Raw genomic sequence first — 15683 nt, 5'->3', positions numbered from 1 at the left:
GTAATGTTTTTTTCTAAGCATGTTTATAAAAATTACTTAAATGTCCTAATTGAACTATGGCCTAATCCTGGCTTAGTCTAAGCCCTGTCTGTGAAACCAGGCCAGAATGTACTTGAGTAGTCTGTTCAGTCACCATATTTAATTCTCATTGAAAATATTTGGTTGAATTTGAACGCTGCTGAAAAAAACAGCATATGCTGGTTAGCTATGTTTTGGTGCTGGGATGATGGTTTTAGCTGGTTTATGCTGTTTTTTGCTGGTTTATGCTGGTCATGTTGCTGGTCAAGGACCAGCATAAACCAGCTAAAACCAGCATCCCAGCACCAAAACATACCTAACCAGCATATGCTATTTTTTTTCAGCAGGGAAGAAAGCAGTCGCAGTGTGAAAACCAAAGATTATCAGTGATCTGGAAGCTTTTTCAGGCAAGGACTGGCCCAAGACTGCAGTAGACAGGTGACAGAAGCTTTTATGCACTTCCAATCAGCATTTATCGGTGGTTTTAAAGAATAAACAATTCAGTGAAAATTTTGAATTTTGAGGGTTGAATGTTTAGAGCCAATTTGATTTTTTTTTCATTATTCATCAACTTTACATTCTCAGAATTACTTAAATCTGTATTGATACACATTCTCCAATAGTTTACTGATGCCTTTGTTCAATTGTTTTCATAAAATTTTGTTTTCTGCAGCAAAATGTCTTGCAGGTCAAGGGGGTTGAAAAATTCTGCTTGGAAAGTTATATAATCTACGTTCAGATGTGACTGGAACATTTTTGTGACATTCATGCAGACAAAAATGTGGACTGGGGTTGAAAATATGGCTTCGAATTTTGTATCTATGGTTGACACATGGCCAAAACTTTGCATAAGAGTATGCTTAAAGTGATTTTAACTTGACTTTACATCATAAATGTCCAATTGTTAGTAATATAAATGACAAGAAAAACAAAACTACAGAAAGTCCTGCACCCTTAAACTAGTCAAAGAACAGTGAAGTGCAAATAAGAGCTACACTGGCAGCACACACCTGAGGAGGCGCTGAAATTTCTATTTGTTTAATGACGTTTATTGCACACGTAGCGTTTCCATAAATAACAGCGACACACAGACAGCTGTTAGGCTAAAAGGCTTAAAGAAGATATTAATCAATACATTATTTAATAAATCAGTGAAAGAATTTCTCAAAATGACTATCTATACTTCCTCTGGGGAACGGTGATGTTGAAAACATCTTATCGATTTTGAGTTTCCTCTAGCGTTTACGTGTGCTATAAGTGATTCAGTGAATCAGTTAAACCACTTCACAAAACTATTTTGAATTTTATTTGATTTATTTTTTAGAAACCTGACTAAATCGGTCGGAGAAGTTCTCTATTCAACATTTTAAGAACGAATCGTTCGAAAGAACCGATTCGCTGAAATGACTCGGACCTCCCAACTCCTCAGGTGTGCTCGTGCCTCTCTCACATTCTCCACCTGCTGCTGCATCCGGGAGCACAACGATTACAGGTATGTGTGCGTTTGTCTTTATAATTACTCAAGGAATTTACAGTTTAACAAAATCACAAAACTTTACTTATAGCCGCTAGGTTTCTTATAGACAACGAACAATTGCACTAAAGTAAAAACACAAACACAAAAGTCAATACTACACAACTTAGTCATGTGAACTTCCATGCGTTTGTTTGCCTTTTATCTTAACGTATTACATTTTTTTGTCAAATGCGAATATGAATTGCATGTTGATTATTAGTTCCTAATGTGTCACTTATTAACAGACGGCTTTTGTTGGCTTAAATATATCCAAGCTACGTGGCCATCGCCTACTTGGCAAATGTTGTTAAAATTGACTGTACCAAAGCTTTTTAAATGGCAAAGTCTTTCCTCAGATCCAGCTACGGTAATCTTGCCCAGGAGGGAGCATGAGTCCTCAAGTTCAAGAGTTATTCCATGAAGACGCACAGGTAATGGCAAATCAGTAGTAATGGAAAACCATAAGTTCAGACCTAATGTTTTGAGCATAGGAACTGATATTAATGTTGAGTTATTTAGATATGAGTGACACTGGTTTGTGTAGGGTTTCCATAGTAATGCTCAGCCTTGGTGGAAGGTGCAGCTCTTCGTCTGGGAACCTGTTCTTTTTGGGACCTGGGATGGAGTCTTTACTACCTGCATGATCAACATTTTTGGGGTGGTGCTCTTCTTACGGACTGGTTGGCTTGTGGTAAGTTATGTTTTATAACACATTTCAAGATCCTTGTAGAAGTCATACAATTTGTGAGATATAAACTGAATTCTGAATTTTTTTTGTCTCACAATTCTGACCTTTTTACTCAGAATGTTTTAATTTACATCTCACAAAAAAGGGTAATTCTGTCTTTTTTTTTTTTTTAGCAGTTGGGAATTTAGACACTATTAGTCAAAATTAGTTTGCACAGAAAGAATTCATCTCTGCTCACCAAGCCTGCATTTATTTTATCCAAAATACTGCAAAATCATTAATATTGTGAAATATTTTTACTATTTAAAATAGCATCTTTCTATTTGAATATATTTTAAAATGCAATTTATTCCTGTGATTAAAGCAAAATTTTCAGCATCACCGCTCCAGTCTTCAGTGTCATATGATCCCTCAGAAATCATACTAATATAGTTGCTGTTCAAGAAACATTTATTATTATTATTATTATCAATATTTAAAACAGTTGATTAAATTGTTTAAAGATTCTTTGATGAATAGAAAGATCCAAAGATCAGCATTTAACTGAAGTAAAAAGCTTTTGTAAAAGAGGAAATTACAGAAAGTAATACTTTTATTTAGCAAGGATGCTTTAAATTGATCAAAAGTTATGATAAAGACATTTATAATGTTACAAAATATTTCTATTTAAGATAAATGCTGTTCTTCTGATCTTTCTATTCACCAATATATCTGACAAAATTGTACTCTATTATAATAATAATAATAATAATAATAATAAATACTAATAAAAAGCAAATCAGAACATTAGAATGTTTTAAGAATTAGAATGAGTAATGATGCTAAAAATTCAGCTTTAAATCACAGAAATAAATTACATTTTAAAATATATTCAAATAGAAAACAGTTTTTTTTTTTTTGCTGTACTTTGGATCAAATAAATGCAGGCTTGGTGAGCAGAAGAAGCTTCTTTAAAAACATTAAAAATAATTTTTTGACTGGTAGTGTATACATTTAGAATTGAGATCAAATTCATAACTGTGAGATATAAACTGAAGTCTGACTGTTTTCTTGCAATTCCGAATTGACATCTTGCACTTTGTATCAAACAGTTTTGCTTTTTATATCAAACAATTCTGACCTTTTTACTCAGAATTCTGGGTTTTTTTTAAACGTAAATTTGATCTCACTGACCTTTTATCTCACAATTCTGAATTTCTTTTCTTGCAATTGAAAATTTATTTCACAATTCTGACTTCTCAGGTAACATCTCACAGTTCTGAGCAGATCTATGGAAAAAACTAAGAATTAAAAAAAAAGTTAGAATATTGAATATAAATTTAGAATTGCGAGAAAAGTCCAAATTGTGAGATTAACCCTCGGTTTCACAGACAAGGCTTAAACCTATTATCAGTCAAAAATGTAAGTCTGAGTTGTTTCAACTTATTTTTAAATATATCAGTGTCTTTGTTTTAACTCCAGGACACAAGAAATGTTTTTTTCTAAGGTACGTTTATGAAAATGATTAAATGTGCTCATTAAACTATGGCCTAATCCTAATTTAGTCTAAGATCTGTCTGTGAAACCAGGCCTAAAAGTTGCACTTTTTAATTATTTTTTTCCAGTTTTGCCAGCTATTAAATGTGCATCCAATGACAATGTTGTCTCTCTTTCCATATAATCATCTTTAGGGTAACACAGGTGTGTTGCTGGGCATGCTTCTGGTATCCATGGTGGTATTGGTCGCCTTGGTTACAGTAATGTCAGGTGTTGGTGTGTGTGAGTGTTGCAGCGTAGGTAACGGTGGGGTCTACTCCATGATCTCCACTGTGCTTGGAGGAAGGGTTGGAGGAACTGTGGGACTCCTGTATGTGTTTGGACAGGTAAACAGCTAATACCTGTTTTAATTATATTGCATATGCATTAGGTAATCAGTTCCTTATTCAAGTTTGGTGACAGTCATGTGTCTTGTTGGCAGTGTGTGGCTGGAGCGATGTACATCACTGGTTTTGCCGAGTCCATTGCGCAGGTGCTGAATTTACAGAGCACTTGGGTGGTGAGGGGCATCTCTGTTGCTGTTCTGATTGGCCTGCTTGGGATTAACCTGGCTGGGGTGAAATGGATTGTACGCCTTCAATTAGTTCTACTGGGCATATTAGCTATGTCCACTCTGGATTTCGTCATCGGAACATTTAGTCATCTAGATCCAGGTATGTCAAAGAATCCTAGGTATCACAGTTTTTCCAAAATATTAAGCGGCGGAACTATTTTCAATACTGATAATAATAATAAATGTTTTTTGAGCACCAGATCATCATAGTAGAATTCTAAAGGATCATGTGATAAAAGACTGGCATAATGGCTGCTTAAAATTCAGCATTGCCATTTTTTTATTTTAGAATAAATGATATTTAAAAATATATTAAAATTGAAAATAGAAAAGTTATTTTAAATTGTAATAATATTTAACAATATTACTGTTTTTTTAATCAAATAAATGCAGCCTTGGTGGTGTGCTATCATAAATTCAAATAAGATTACTTCAAGGGTCACATAGATTATGATAGTTCTAGAAAGTTAAACACCTTTTGTACATTTTAAGATACAGATTTGGTGGTTTTAACTGGAATTTTTTTTTTAATAAACCAACAACACAGATCCCACACAGAGTGTAAGAAAATTAATGGGCAATAAATAAAATAATTATTATACTAATCTTTGACAGGCATTTGTGACTATACCAAAGATTTCCATTTAAAAAAGTAGTGCTTTAGGAAGAGATTGCCCTGCAGTGTTGTTTTCACAGACCCTACTAAACTGTGCCTGCCTTTCTTATATTGACATTTCTTTCTTTGCACATTTCCTGGCAAACCTGCCAGACGAGGATATACAAGTTCAAGTCATTGTACACTGCTGTTTAAAAGTTAAAGATCAGTAAGATTTGTAAAGTTTTTTAAAAGAAGTTTCCTATGCTCATCAAGACTGCATTTATTTGATCAAAAATACATAAAAAATTTAATATTGTGAAATATTATTATAATGTGAAATAACTGTTTTCTATTGTTCTGTACTTTAAATTATTATTTATTCCTGTAATGAAAAGTTGAAATACTGAAGTCTTCAGTGTCACATGATCCTTCAGAAATCATTATAAAATTATATTAAATTGCTGATTTATTATCAGTGTTGGAAACAGTTGTGCTTGTTGTGTATTACACTTTTGTTTACCATTCTTTGATGAATAAAAAAAATAAAAGAACAGCATTTATTTAAAATAAAATTTTTTGGTAACAATATAAGCTACCATTTAAAAGTTTGTGGTTTAGTTAATTTAAAAAAAATAATTTAATACTTTTATTCCAATATACTAATATACATGCACTATATTGACTATAGAGAAATGTATTAGGACACCCCCTTCTTTAGAACAGAAAAAGGCGATTCCAAAACTGGCAACAATGATGGAAACATAATTCATGTATTTAAAAATTGTAATTTAATCTTAGTTGCAACAGTTTTGGAAGTGTCTAAAATAACTGTACCCATATGTACAAGTGAATGGTGTTTGATGAGTTTTTGGTTCAAGGTTTGCATTTAAAGTCACACCTGAGCTGTTCAGTTGGGATTAGGACTTGGCTTTCTGCAGACCAGTCAAGTTTTTTCATGTTGATTGAATTAATCATTTATTTTTGAACCTTGCCTAATACACAGAGGCATTGTCATGATCGAATAGAAAAGGGTCCTGTCCAAACTGTTGCTATAAAATTAGAAGCACACAATTCCCTAGAAAATCAATATGTGCTTAAACATTAAGATTTGTACTCATGGAAATGACTAAAGTAGTCAAAGCTGTTCATTAGAAGGTCAATAATTATTGGAGTTCAAAAGTAATTAAATGCAGTCAAACCAAAATGTATTCAGACACCTTCAACATTTCTCACATTATCACAGTTTATTCACTATAGTTTAGAAAATGATAATAAAATATGACAGGAACTCACGAGTTAAACTGTGTCAGAGCAGATTTTGAGAATAATGTCAGATAACTTTTATAGAAAGGTATGTAACAAAACATTGTCAGGTCAAAGTGTCAAATAAAAGTTTTGGTCCCAAATCTTTCTCAATTTTACTGGTAGTCCACTATATGAAGAATTTTTGGTTATAATATGTCACAGTTTACTTTATTTTGCTATCCTCATGTACAGGTCCTTTTCAAAAAATAAGCATATTGTGATAAAGTTCATTATTTTCTGTAATGTACTGATAAACATTAGACTTTCATATATTTTAGATTCATTACACACAACTGAAGTAGTTCAAGCCTTTTATTGTTTTAATATTGATGATTTTGGCATACAGCTCCTGAAAACCCAAAATTCCTATCTCAAAAAATTAGCATATTTCATCCGACCAATAAAAGAAAAGTGTTTTTAATACAAAAAAAGTCAACCTTCAAATAATTATGTTCAGTTATGCACTCAATACTTGGTCGGGAATCCTTTTGCAGAAATGACTGCTTCAATGCGGCGTGGCATGGAGGCAATCAGCCTGTGGCACTGCTGAGGTGTTATGGAGGCCCAGGATGCTTCGATAGCGGCCTTAAGCTCATCCAGAGCGTTGGGTCTTGCGTCTCTCAACTTTCTCTTCACAATATCCCACAGATTCTCTATGGGGTTCAGGTCAGGAGAGTTGGCAGGCCAATTGAGCACAGTAATACCATGGTCAGTAAACCATTTACCAGTGGTTTTGGCACTGTGAGCAGGTGCCAGGTCGTGCTGAAAAACAAAATCTTCATCTCCATAAAGCTTTTCAGCAGATGGAAGCATGAAGTGCTCCAAAATCTCCTGATAGCTAGCTGCATTGACCCTGCCCTTGATAAAACACAGTGGACCAACACCAGCAGCTGACATGGCAGCCCAGACCATCACTGACTGTGGGTACTTGACACTGGACTTCAGGCATTTTGGCATTTCCCTCTCCCCAGTCTTCCTCCAGACTCTGGCACCTTGATTTCCGAATGACATGCAAAATTTGCTTTCATCCGAAAAAAGTACTTTGGACCACTGAGCAACAGTCCAGTGCTGCTTCTCTGTAGCCCAGGTCAGGCGCTTCTGCCGCTGTTTCTGGTTCAAAAGTGGCTTGACCTGGGGAATGCGGCACCTGTAGCCCATTTCCTGCACACGCCTGTACACGGTGGCTCTGGATGTTTCTACTCCAGACTCAGTCCACTGCTTCCGCAGGTCCCCCAAGGTCTGGAATCGGTCCTTCTCCACAATCTTCCTCAGGGTCCGGTCACCTCTTCTCGTTGTGCAGCGTTTTCTGCCACACTTTTTCCTTCCCACAGACTTCCCACTGAGGTGCCTTGATACAGCACTCTGGGAACAGCCTATTCATTCAGAAATTTCTTTCTGTGTCTTACCCTCTTGCTTGAGGGTGTCAATGATGGCCTTCTGGACAGCAGTCAGGTCGGCAGTCTTACCCATGATTGCGGTTTTGAGTAATGAACCAGGCTGGGAGTTTTTAAAAGCCTCAGGAATCTTTTGCAGGTGTTTAGAGTTAATTAGTTGATTCAGGTGATTAGGTTAATAGCTCGTTTAGAGAACCTTTTCATGATATGCAAATTTTGAGAATTTTGGGTTTTCATGAGCTGTATGCCAAAATCATCAATATTAAAACAATAAAAGGCTTGAACTACTTCAGTTGTGTGTAATGCATCTAAAATATATGAAAGTCTAATGTTTATCAGTACATTACAGAAAATAATAAACTTTATCACAATATGCTAATTTTTTGAAAAGGACCTGTACATAAATGAACTGTAGTGTCCTGCACTGGCTAGTAAAATATCAACGATTATATCTGGTGTCTGAATAATTTTTGGTTTGACTGTACACTACTGTTTAAACAGTTTGTGGTCAGTAATTTTTGAAGGTATTAATGCTTTTATTCAGCAATGTATTAAATTGATCAAAAGCAACAGTGAAGAATTTCAGATGGTCAAAATTTAAGATTTCACAAATGCAAAAATTGCATTTCAAATCATTTCTGTTCTTTTGAAATGTCTAAAAGTTTTGAAAAATGTATCAAAATGTACAAAAATAACACAAATATTTTCAGAAATGATAATAATATTAAATATTTCTTTACCACAAATCTGCATATTAGAATGATTTCTGATATTTCTGATTTTTTCATCATGTGCCATTGAAGACCTGCATAATGGCTGCTGACAATTCAGCATTGCCATCACTGGAATAAATTACATTTTAAAATATGTATAAAAATGTAAAATAAAAAACAGTTCTTTTAAATTGCAATAATAGTTAACAATATGACTGTTTTACTGTATTTTTAGCAAACAAATGCAGCCTTGGTGGGCATAAGAGACTTCTTTTAAAAAGTTCAACAACAGTGTATATGTAAATCTATTGTGATTGGTGATATTTTCATTTTGAAGTGCTTAATAATTTCAAATGATAGTATTGATAGACTTCCTCAGCTAGTATTTGGCCAGTGCATGAAAACATGAGTTCACATGTCCTTGTAACAACTGTCCAGTAGATGTCAGGATAACATAAATGTGTTCCTAACAACAATGCTATCCTGTGGGGTTTCATTTTTGATGTCCATTTTAAAGTAGTGGCTATTCACATATATTATTTATTTATTGTTTTATTATTTAAAATTTTCTAGAAACATTTCCATGAAACATTTATGCTTAAAAACAGTGCAAGACAACATTTTGCATACCAGGTAGTGATGTTGTATAATTAACCAGTAAGCTAGTTAGACCTTCAGCAGCCCTGCATCTGCTGGGAGGGGTGCACATGGCCACTAGGGAGTACAGGGTCTCTTCCTAAAATAAACACAATTATAGAACTCCAACACCAATCATAATATGGAAGTTGAAGTAACAGGAAGGGTGAAGTGATTTGTCTTCCCAATATATTCTGTACTGTCATCTGTTCATCCTGCACCTTATAAGACAAAAATATATGCACCACTGTACCTTAAGAGCTTGTCAGGAAGATTTTTTTTTAAGAAATTGCTAATGTTACTCACAAGGATGCATTAAATTGTTCAAAGTAACAGTAAATATACTTAAAATGTTACATACGATTAAAGATTTCTGTTTCAAATAAATCATTTTCTTTAAATTTTACATTTTTCAAAGAATCCTGGTTTCTCCAAAAATAGCAACTCAGCTCTTATCAACTTAAATAATAATAAATGTTTCTTGTGCTCCACATTTGCATATTAAAATAATTGCTTGAAGGATTCTGGACACTGACTCTTTGCCATAACAGGAATAAATTATATTTTAAATTAAAATTGTAAATATTTCAATATACTGTTTTACTCTATTTATGAAGCCACCTAAAAAACTAATGTAAAAATATGCTGATTTATTATCAGTGTTAAAAACAGTTGCTGCTTAATATTTAGTTGGAACCTGTGATACTTTTTTCAGGATTTTTTCATAAATAAGAAGTTAAAAAGAACAGCGTGTATTTAAAATATAAATATTTTGTAAAAATGTAAACTACCATTTTAAAGTTTGTGGTCAGTACATTATTGTTCTATTTTTTAAAGAAATAATAGTTTTATTCACCAAGAATGTGTTAAATTGATAAAACGTGATGGCAAAGGCTTATATTATTAGAAAATATTTATATTTTGAATACATACAGTTCTTTTTAACTTTTTATTCATCAAAAAATCCTGAAAAACAAAAAAATAATAATATATATATATATATATAATGATAATAAAAAATATATATTGATAATAAAAGTAATCAGCATATTAGAATGATTTCTGAATTATCATGTGACATTAAAGACTGATGAAAATTCAGCTATGCATCACAGGAATAAATTACATTTTAACACAAATTAAAACAAAAATTAATATTTTAAACTGTAATTATATCTCACAGTATTACTGTTTATTTCTGTATTTTTCATCAAGTAAATGCAGCCTTAGTGAGAATTCTTTAAAAAACATTAAAAATCTCACTGATTCCAAACTTTTGAACAGCAGTGTGTGATTTTTTTTTTTTAGGATATTAAGATCTGCTTGTGTTGAAAATGTATTTGAAGTCAGTGTTTACACAGTATTACAAGAATTTAAACTCCCTCTTACAACAATGCATACTTAGTTCAAGTTCAATTTAATACAAGTTTATAATAGCAACTCGTCATCCTGCAAAAATTATGTAAGATAAGGGTAATTTGCTCTTAGGAAAGCATGCAGGCATTCTTAGTCCATTGTAATGTTTAAGTTTTTTTGGCTGCCCACCTCAGACGAGGTCAGTATGTACTTTCACACTGAGTTTGCAGGAAATCCATCCCAACTCTTCCTGTTCTCCTGATTACTGGCTTCCTGTCCACAGAGGAGGCAAGACTCTCAGAAAGATGGTGTTCTCACTCTCTCTGCAGAGAAAGTCAGACACATTGGGGTGTAATGGAGTATTATGTGGTATTACCCACTAACTGCAGATACTGCCGCTGTCGTGTTGCTCTGACCCCGTTTTAGGAGCTGGACTTGGGCTGCAGTGTGCGCTGGCAGTGGGAAAAGGAGGCGCTGGCTCCTCCAGGTTTTTTCAATTAAGCCTTGTGGTTATAAAATGATCTCACCATTGGCACAACTCCAGGGGGTTGCACGGTTTAGGCCTGGGCGCCGCATGGGCGGGTTACCTGCCAGTGGCAGGAAAAAGGAGCTGCTGTGCAGATGTGTTTACAGTTTGATAACGCTGTTAATCACGTACTCAAGGCCAGGTGGTCAGCACAAGGAGAGCTTCATAACCAGGATGATATAGAGATCCCAGCATAACCGCATTCCATGGCTATTTAAAGTGATAGTTCACCCCAGATTTGGACATTTTGTCTTTTCAAAAGCTATTGTCTTTTTTTTTTTTTTTTTAAATGAGAAATTTTGAGGTATATCATGGTAACTGTCTTTTTTATATAAGGAAAGTGAATGAGGACTGGGGCTATCAAGCTTTAAATGGTTAGTTCAACCTAAGGACTAAGACTAAGAAGATGAACGAAGGTCTTACGGCTTTAGAACGACATGAGGGTGAATTGACATAATTTAAATTTTTGGGTGAACTATCCCTTTAACTAAAAACACAAAAGTAGTAGTCAAACGTTTTTTTTTTACTTTCTTTTATTAGACAGAACTGTTAAACAAAGACGGTAAACTAATAAAGACAGAGTGCTTCTGGCAGAGCACTGCCAAAATAAAAGTCCTGTTAACACTTATAACACACAACTACCTGTTGCGATAATTAAAAAAAAAAAAAAAGCCACTACGCAAAAGCACCATAAAATATAGAAGTAGCTCATATGACACATGTACTGTGTTCCACATCTGCTTAAGTAATTTCGGGTGCCCGTTTTCCACAAGTTGTTATGATTCTTCAGGGTCTTCATGAAATGTCTGCAACATACTTTGGTTAAAAATCCTCATTGGTCATGTAAAACAACACCCGTTTTACTTTGTCAAAAACAGCGCTGTTCACAGCGAACCGTTTCAGTGCATAAATGATAATGAGCTACTGCTCACCCCGTCCCTCATTTCCATTTTTTGTGTGTTTGGTGGTGAGTTACCATCAAAAGCAAACTAATACACCGCGTCCTCAGTGGCTAAAGACTCTTATGTTCACTTTTACATCCAACTACAAAACACCTACATTGCTTACAAAACATTGTTTTTGCTACAGCTGCTCGAGAGCGTACAACTGGGGGATATATGCTAATATGGGACAGTCTGTCAGTGGTCGAGGGCGGGTCCTGAGCATTATGACATCATACTGCTCAGAAAATCAAAACGTCTTGATAATTGAGACTGTTTAGGTTTTTGGGGGATTAAAAAAAAAGACATTGAAGTAGGTAGCAATCCGATGTCCCCTTGCATCTGATGTCCCCTAAAATGTCCCCTTGCATCCGATTTCCCCTTTAAATGAATAATGACTTAAAGTTTAATATTTTGTACACAAAGCTATTGTATGACTTCTAGAAAACTTGAAAAATAGTGCATAATGAGTCAAATGGACATCACTAATGATACATTTTATGATGTATCATTAGCTTGACAGCTGCAGTCTATGTTCACTTTGAAAATATATTTGAAGGATAAAGAAGAAGCTCCCACAGTTTTTATTAGAGACAGGGTGAACTATTCCTTTAAGAACTGAAAGGCTGAAGAAAGCTTGAGGGGCTGAGCACATATCTTGGTTGTGAAATAATTCTTGGTAAAGGATATGTTTGAGTTATACACCCAATTGGGCACCAGTGTGCCCAGGCTCATGTAGCCAAAATGGGAGAAGGGTTGATGATCTTTTAATACTGCTACCTACTTCAATGTTTTGTTAAATCAATTGAAAATGTTATTGCTGGAAAAGATGTAGAAAATGTGAGCACAATCCTCTCGAGTGTTCATACCATTGCGGTGAACACATTTGTGCTAGATTAAAAAAAATGAGAGCACCTCCTAGTTCTGTCCCGTCCCTCCTGCCTATTACCACACAAGAGGAGCTGTGAGAAGAGCTTTACTGTAGGCTTTTAGACTGTTATTAATGGTGTAAATTCTGTTTTTCTCTAGTGGTGGGAAGAAATTGCTGGAAAATAACTTTTTTTTTTTTTATGAACTGAATCTCTCATACTCACATAAATTGTTTTATAAAGGTGTGATGTTCTTGTTTTCTATAGGGTCTAAGCTCTAACCTCGTAGATGCTCTATTTAAGCACCTAAAGTTGGACAGGAAACTGACATGCGCTCATAGTTTTGGGTTAAGGGTGTTGACCGGGCTCACCCACATTTTTGGCTTGAGACAAAAGAGCAGGCAGGAAGCAGATCCGAGTTCTTCGCTAGCAGCGTCCACATCATCACTTCCTCTTCCAAATCTTCAGATCAGGACTCTTACTACAAATATCCAAACTGCAATCAGAATGGTTAAAAAGGTGGCAGGGAGGGCAACAGTAGTGGCCCAGCTCTTATCCGCTGGGTTAATATGGCCTGTTCTTCATGCTTGTGTATTGCGAATATGTTTATATTTTTATCTCAGCCAGGACATGACTTTTTTTTTTACATGTACATGTGTCCTTAAGCAATTTGAGGTTTAATTTTATGTGATTGAGACCAAAGTATTGCAAGGTTGCTTTTAAAGAAGGCTGCATTTATTTATTCAGTTATTTTGTAAAAACTAAAAACACTGTACTGTAAAAACAGTAATATTTTGAAATATTATTACAATTTAAAATAACTGTTTTCTGTTTTAACATATTTTAAAATATTAAATATTTTAACATAATCCTGTGAGTTTTCAGCATCATTACTCCAGTCTTCAGTGTCACATGATCCTTCAGAAGTCATTCTAATATACTGATTTGGAGCGCAAGAAACAATATGCATTATTAGAAAAGTATTAATATTAATGTGTTTTATTATTCTTTGATCTATTGGAAGGTCAAAGATTTGAATTTTTACAATTTAATGCACCCTTGCTGAATAACAGTATATATTTTTTAAAATCCTTTAAAAGAATCCTCAGCTTTCAAACTGTACTGTAGTTGAAGTTTTTTTAGTGTTTTTTTATGGCTAATTGTTTTATTCTTGCACTTGCAAGTTGCAAAGTTCATAAAGGGAGGTAATTATGTCAAGGTAATTTATGATGTGGTGAAGCAGGATGTGGTTTTTCCTACTTGTGTGGTATTATTGGAGTACTTTATATCTGTTGTTTCTAAGGCTGTGTCCACCTACACTTTCTTTATGCGCTTCCTGTCTACCTCCTCCTGATCCTGTCTATTGTATCTTACTCTCTTTCTAGCTCTTTCTCTCTCTTTGTAGCCAAGAAACTGCAACTTGGAAGGGTAGGAACAGGCAGGGCTTCTGAAAGGGTGGTGACTTCCTTTTGGATAAACATGTCATTAATCCAAGAGAACACATTCTTTCCCATCACAAGATAACCAAGAGGGAAACGGATCATGATCTTGCAAAGTCAGGCCCTGTAGATCTCTCTCTGCATGAGTGCCTTGTCTCCCTTCCCCAACCGCCATCTTTCTTTCTCTTTCACTACATCTGTTGCACACTATTGACTCTTTAATTGACACTTCAGCTTCTTCATCCATGGCGATGTTTGTCCATAGGTCATCTATTAATTAAATTATTTATTTTTTAAAAAACCTTTTCAAACCAATCATTTCAAACGAGTATGACTTTATTTCGTTGAGTGAATGCAAAGTACTGTAGATGTTTTGAAGAATGACCTGCCGTTTTCAACTTAGGCTCATTGGAAATAAATGCCGCTATATACATTTCTGCAAAACTGAAAAAAAAAGTACCTATATGTACAAATCACTGTTTCCAGTTGAAATGAACACTAGAGGCAGTAAAACTCTGACAACTTTTATTCCTTTTCAGATAAAGTATGATTTACAGGTACAGAGTTTTGATTAACAAAGCCTAATTGTCACACAATTACTTGCAGAATATAATGTTATGACTTCAAAACAATTTTAACATCCTACGCAATTTGAAAACTGATACTTTTAAAAACGTTGTTGTCACATATATAGCTTCATATGCATGAGTTTTCTGATTCAGTAGGTTTGCTCAGTAGCTCATGCTATTATGGCATTGCTCTTGAGAGGTGAAGAGCTCTGTTATGAACTGCTTGAAACTATGTTTCAACAAAACAGCTCAAATCTGCATAAGGAAGTTAAAATGGCACAGCAGCATGAATAAATGCCTATTTATATCACTTTGCATTTGTTAAAACTATCAGGTAGATTTAGAAAAAAGTTATAAATTAATTTGCATTTTAATGAGTGAAATAAGTATTTGACCCCTTCACAAAACATGACTTAGTACTTGGTGGCAAAACCCTTGTTGGCAATCACAACCACTCCTCTTTGCAGATCCTCTCCAAGTCATTTAGGTTTAGAGGCTGACATTTGGCAACTTGAACCTTCAGCTCCCTCCACAGGTTTTCTATGGGATTAAGGTCTGGAGATGGGCTAGGCCACTTGAGGACCTTAATGTGCTTTTTTTTGAGCCACTTCTTTGTTGCCTTGGCCATGTGTTTTGGGTCATTGTCATGCTGGAATACCCATCCACGACCCATTATTAATGCGAAGGAGTTTCTTACCCAAGATTTGACGGTACATGTCCCCATCCTTTGTCACTTTGATGTGGTGCAGTTGTCCTGTCCCCTTAGCAGAAAAACACCCCCAAAGCACCTCCATGTTCGTCCTCCTCCAAACATGGCGAGCTGAGTTGATGCCAAAGAGCTTGATTTTGGTCTCATCTGACCACAAAACTTTCACCCAGTGCTCCTCTGAATGATTCAGATGTTTATTGGGCCTCTACATGTGCTTTCTTGAGCAGGGAGGCCTTGTGAGTGCTGCAGGATTTCATAGTGTGGTGTGTTTTCTTGGTGACTATGGTCCCAGCTGCCTTGAGATCATTGACAAGATC

At 35.0% G+C, this 15683-nt stretch overlaps 1 protein-coding gene across 1 annotated transcript; it reads left to right on the top strand.

The window, feature by feature from the left end:
- The first annotated feature begins 1887 nt into the window (after positions 1-1887).
- LOC141340157 (solute carrier family 12 member 8-like) lies at positions 1888-10814 on the top strand. Its single transcript, XM_073845084.1, has 7 exons — positions 1888-1965; positions 2079-2225; positions 3893-4084; positions 4180-4411; positions 10508-10512; positions 10597-10647; positions 10740-10814. Exons 1-7 carry the CDS (start codon positions 1924-1926, stop codon positions 10812-10814), a joined length of 744 nt encoding a protein of 247 aa, XP_073701185.1. The 5' UTR covers positions 1888-1923.
- Positions 10815-15683: the final 4869 nt, after the last annotated feature.

This window comes from Garra rufa, chromosome 8, assembly GCF_049309525.1.
Source record: "Garra rufa chromosome 8, GarRuf1.0, whole genome shotgun sequence".
Lineage (NCBI taxonomy): Eukaryota > Metazoa > Chordata > Actinopteri > Cypriniformes > Cyprinidae > Garra > Garra rufa.
The sequence above is the reverse complement of the archived record's forward strand: the minus strand, read 5'-3'. Positions and strand labels throughout refer to the sequence as shown.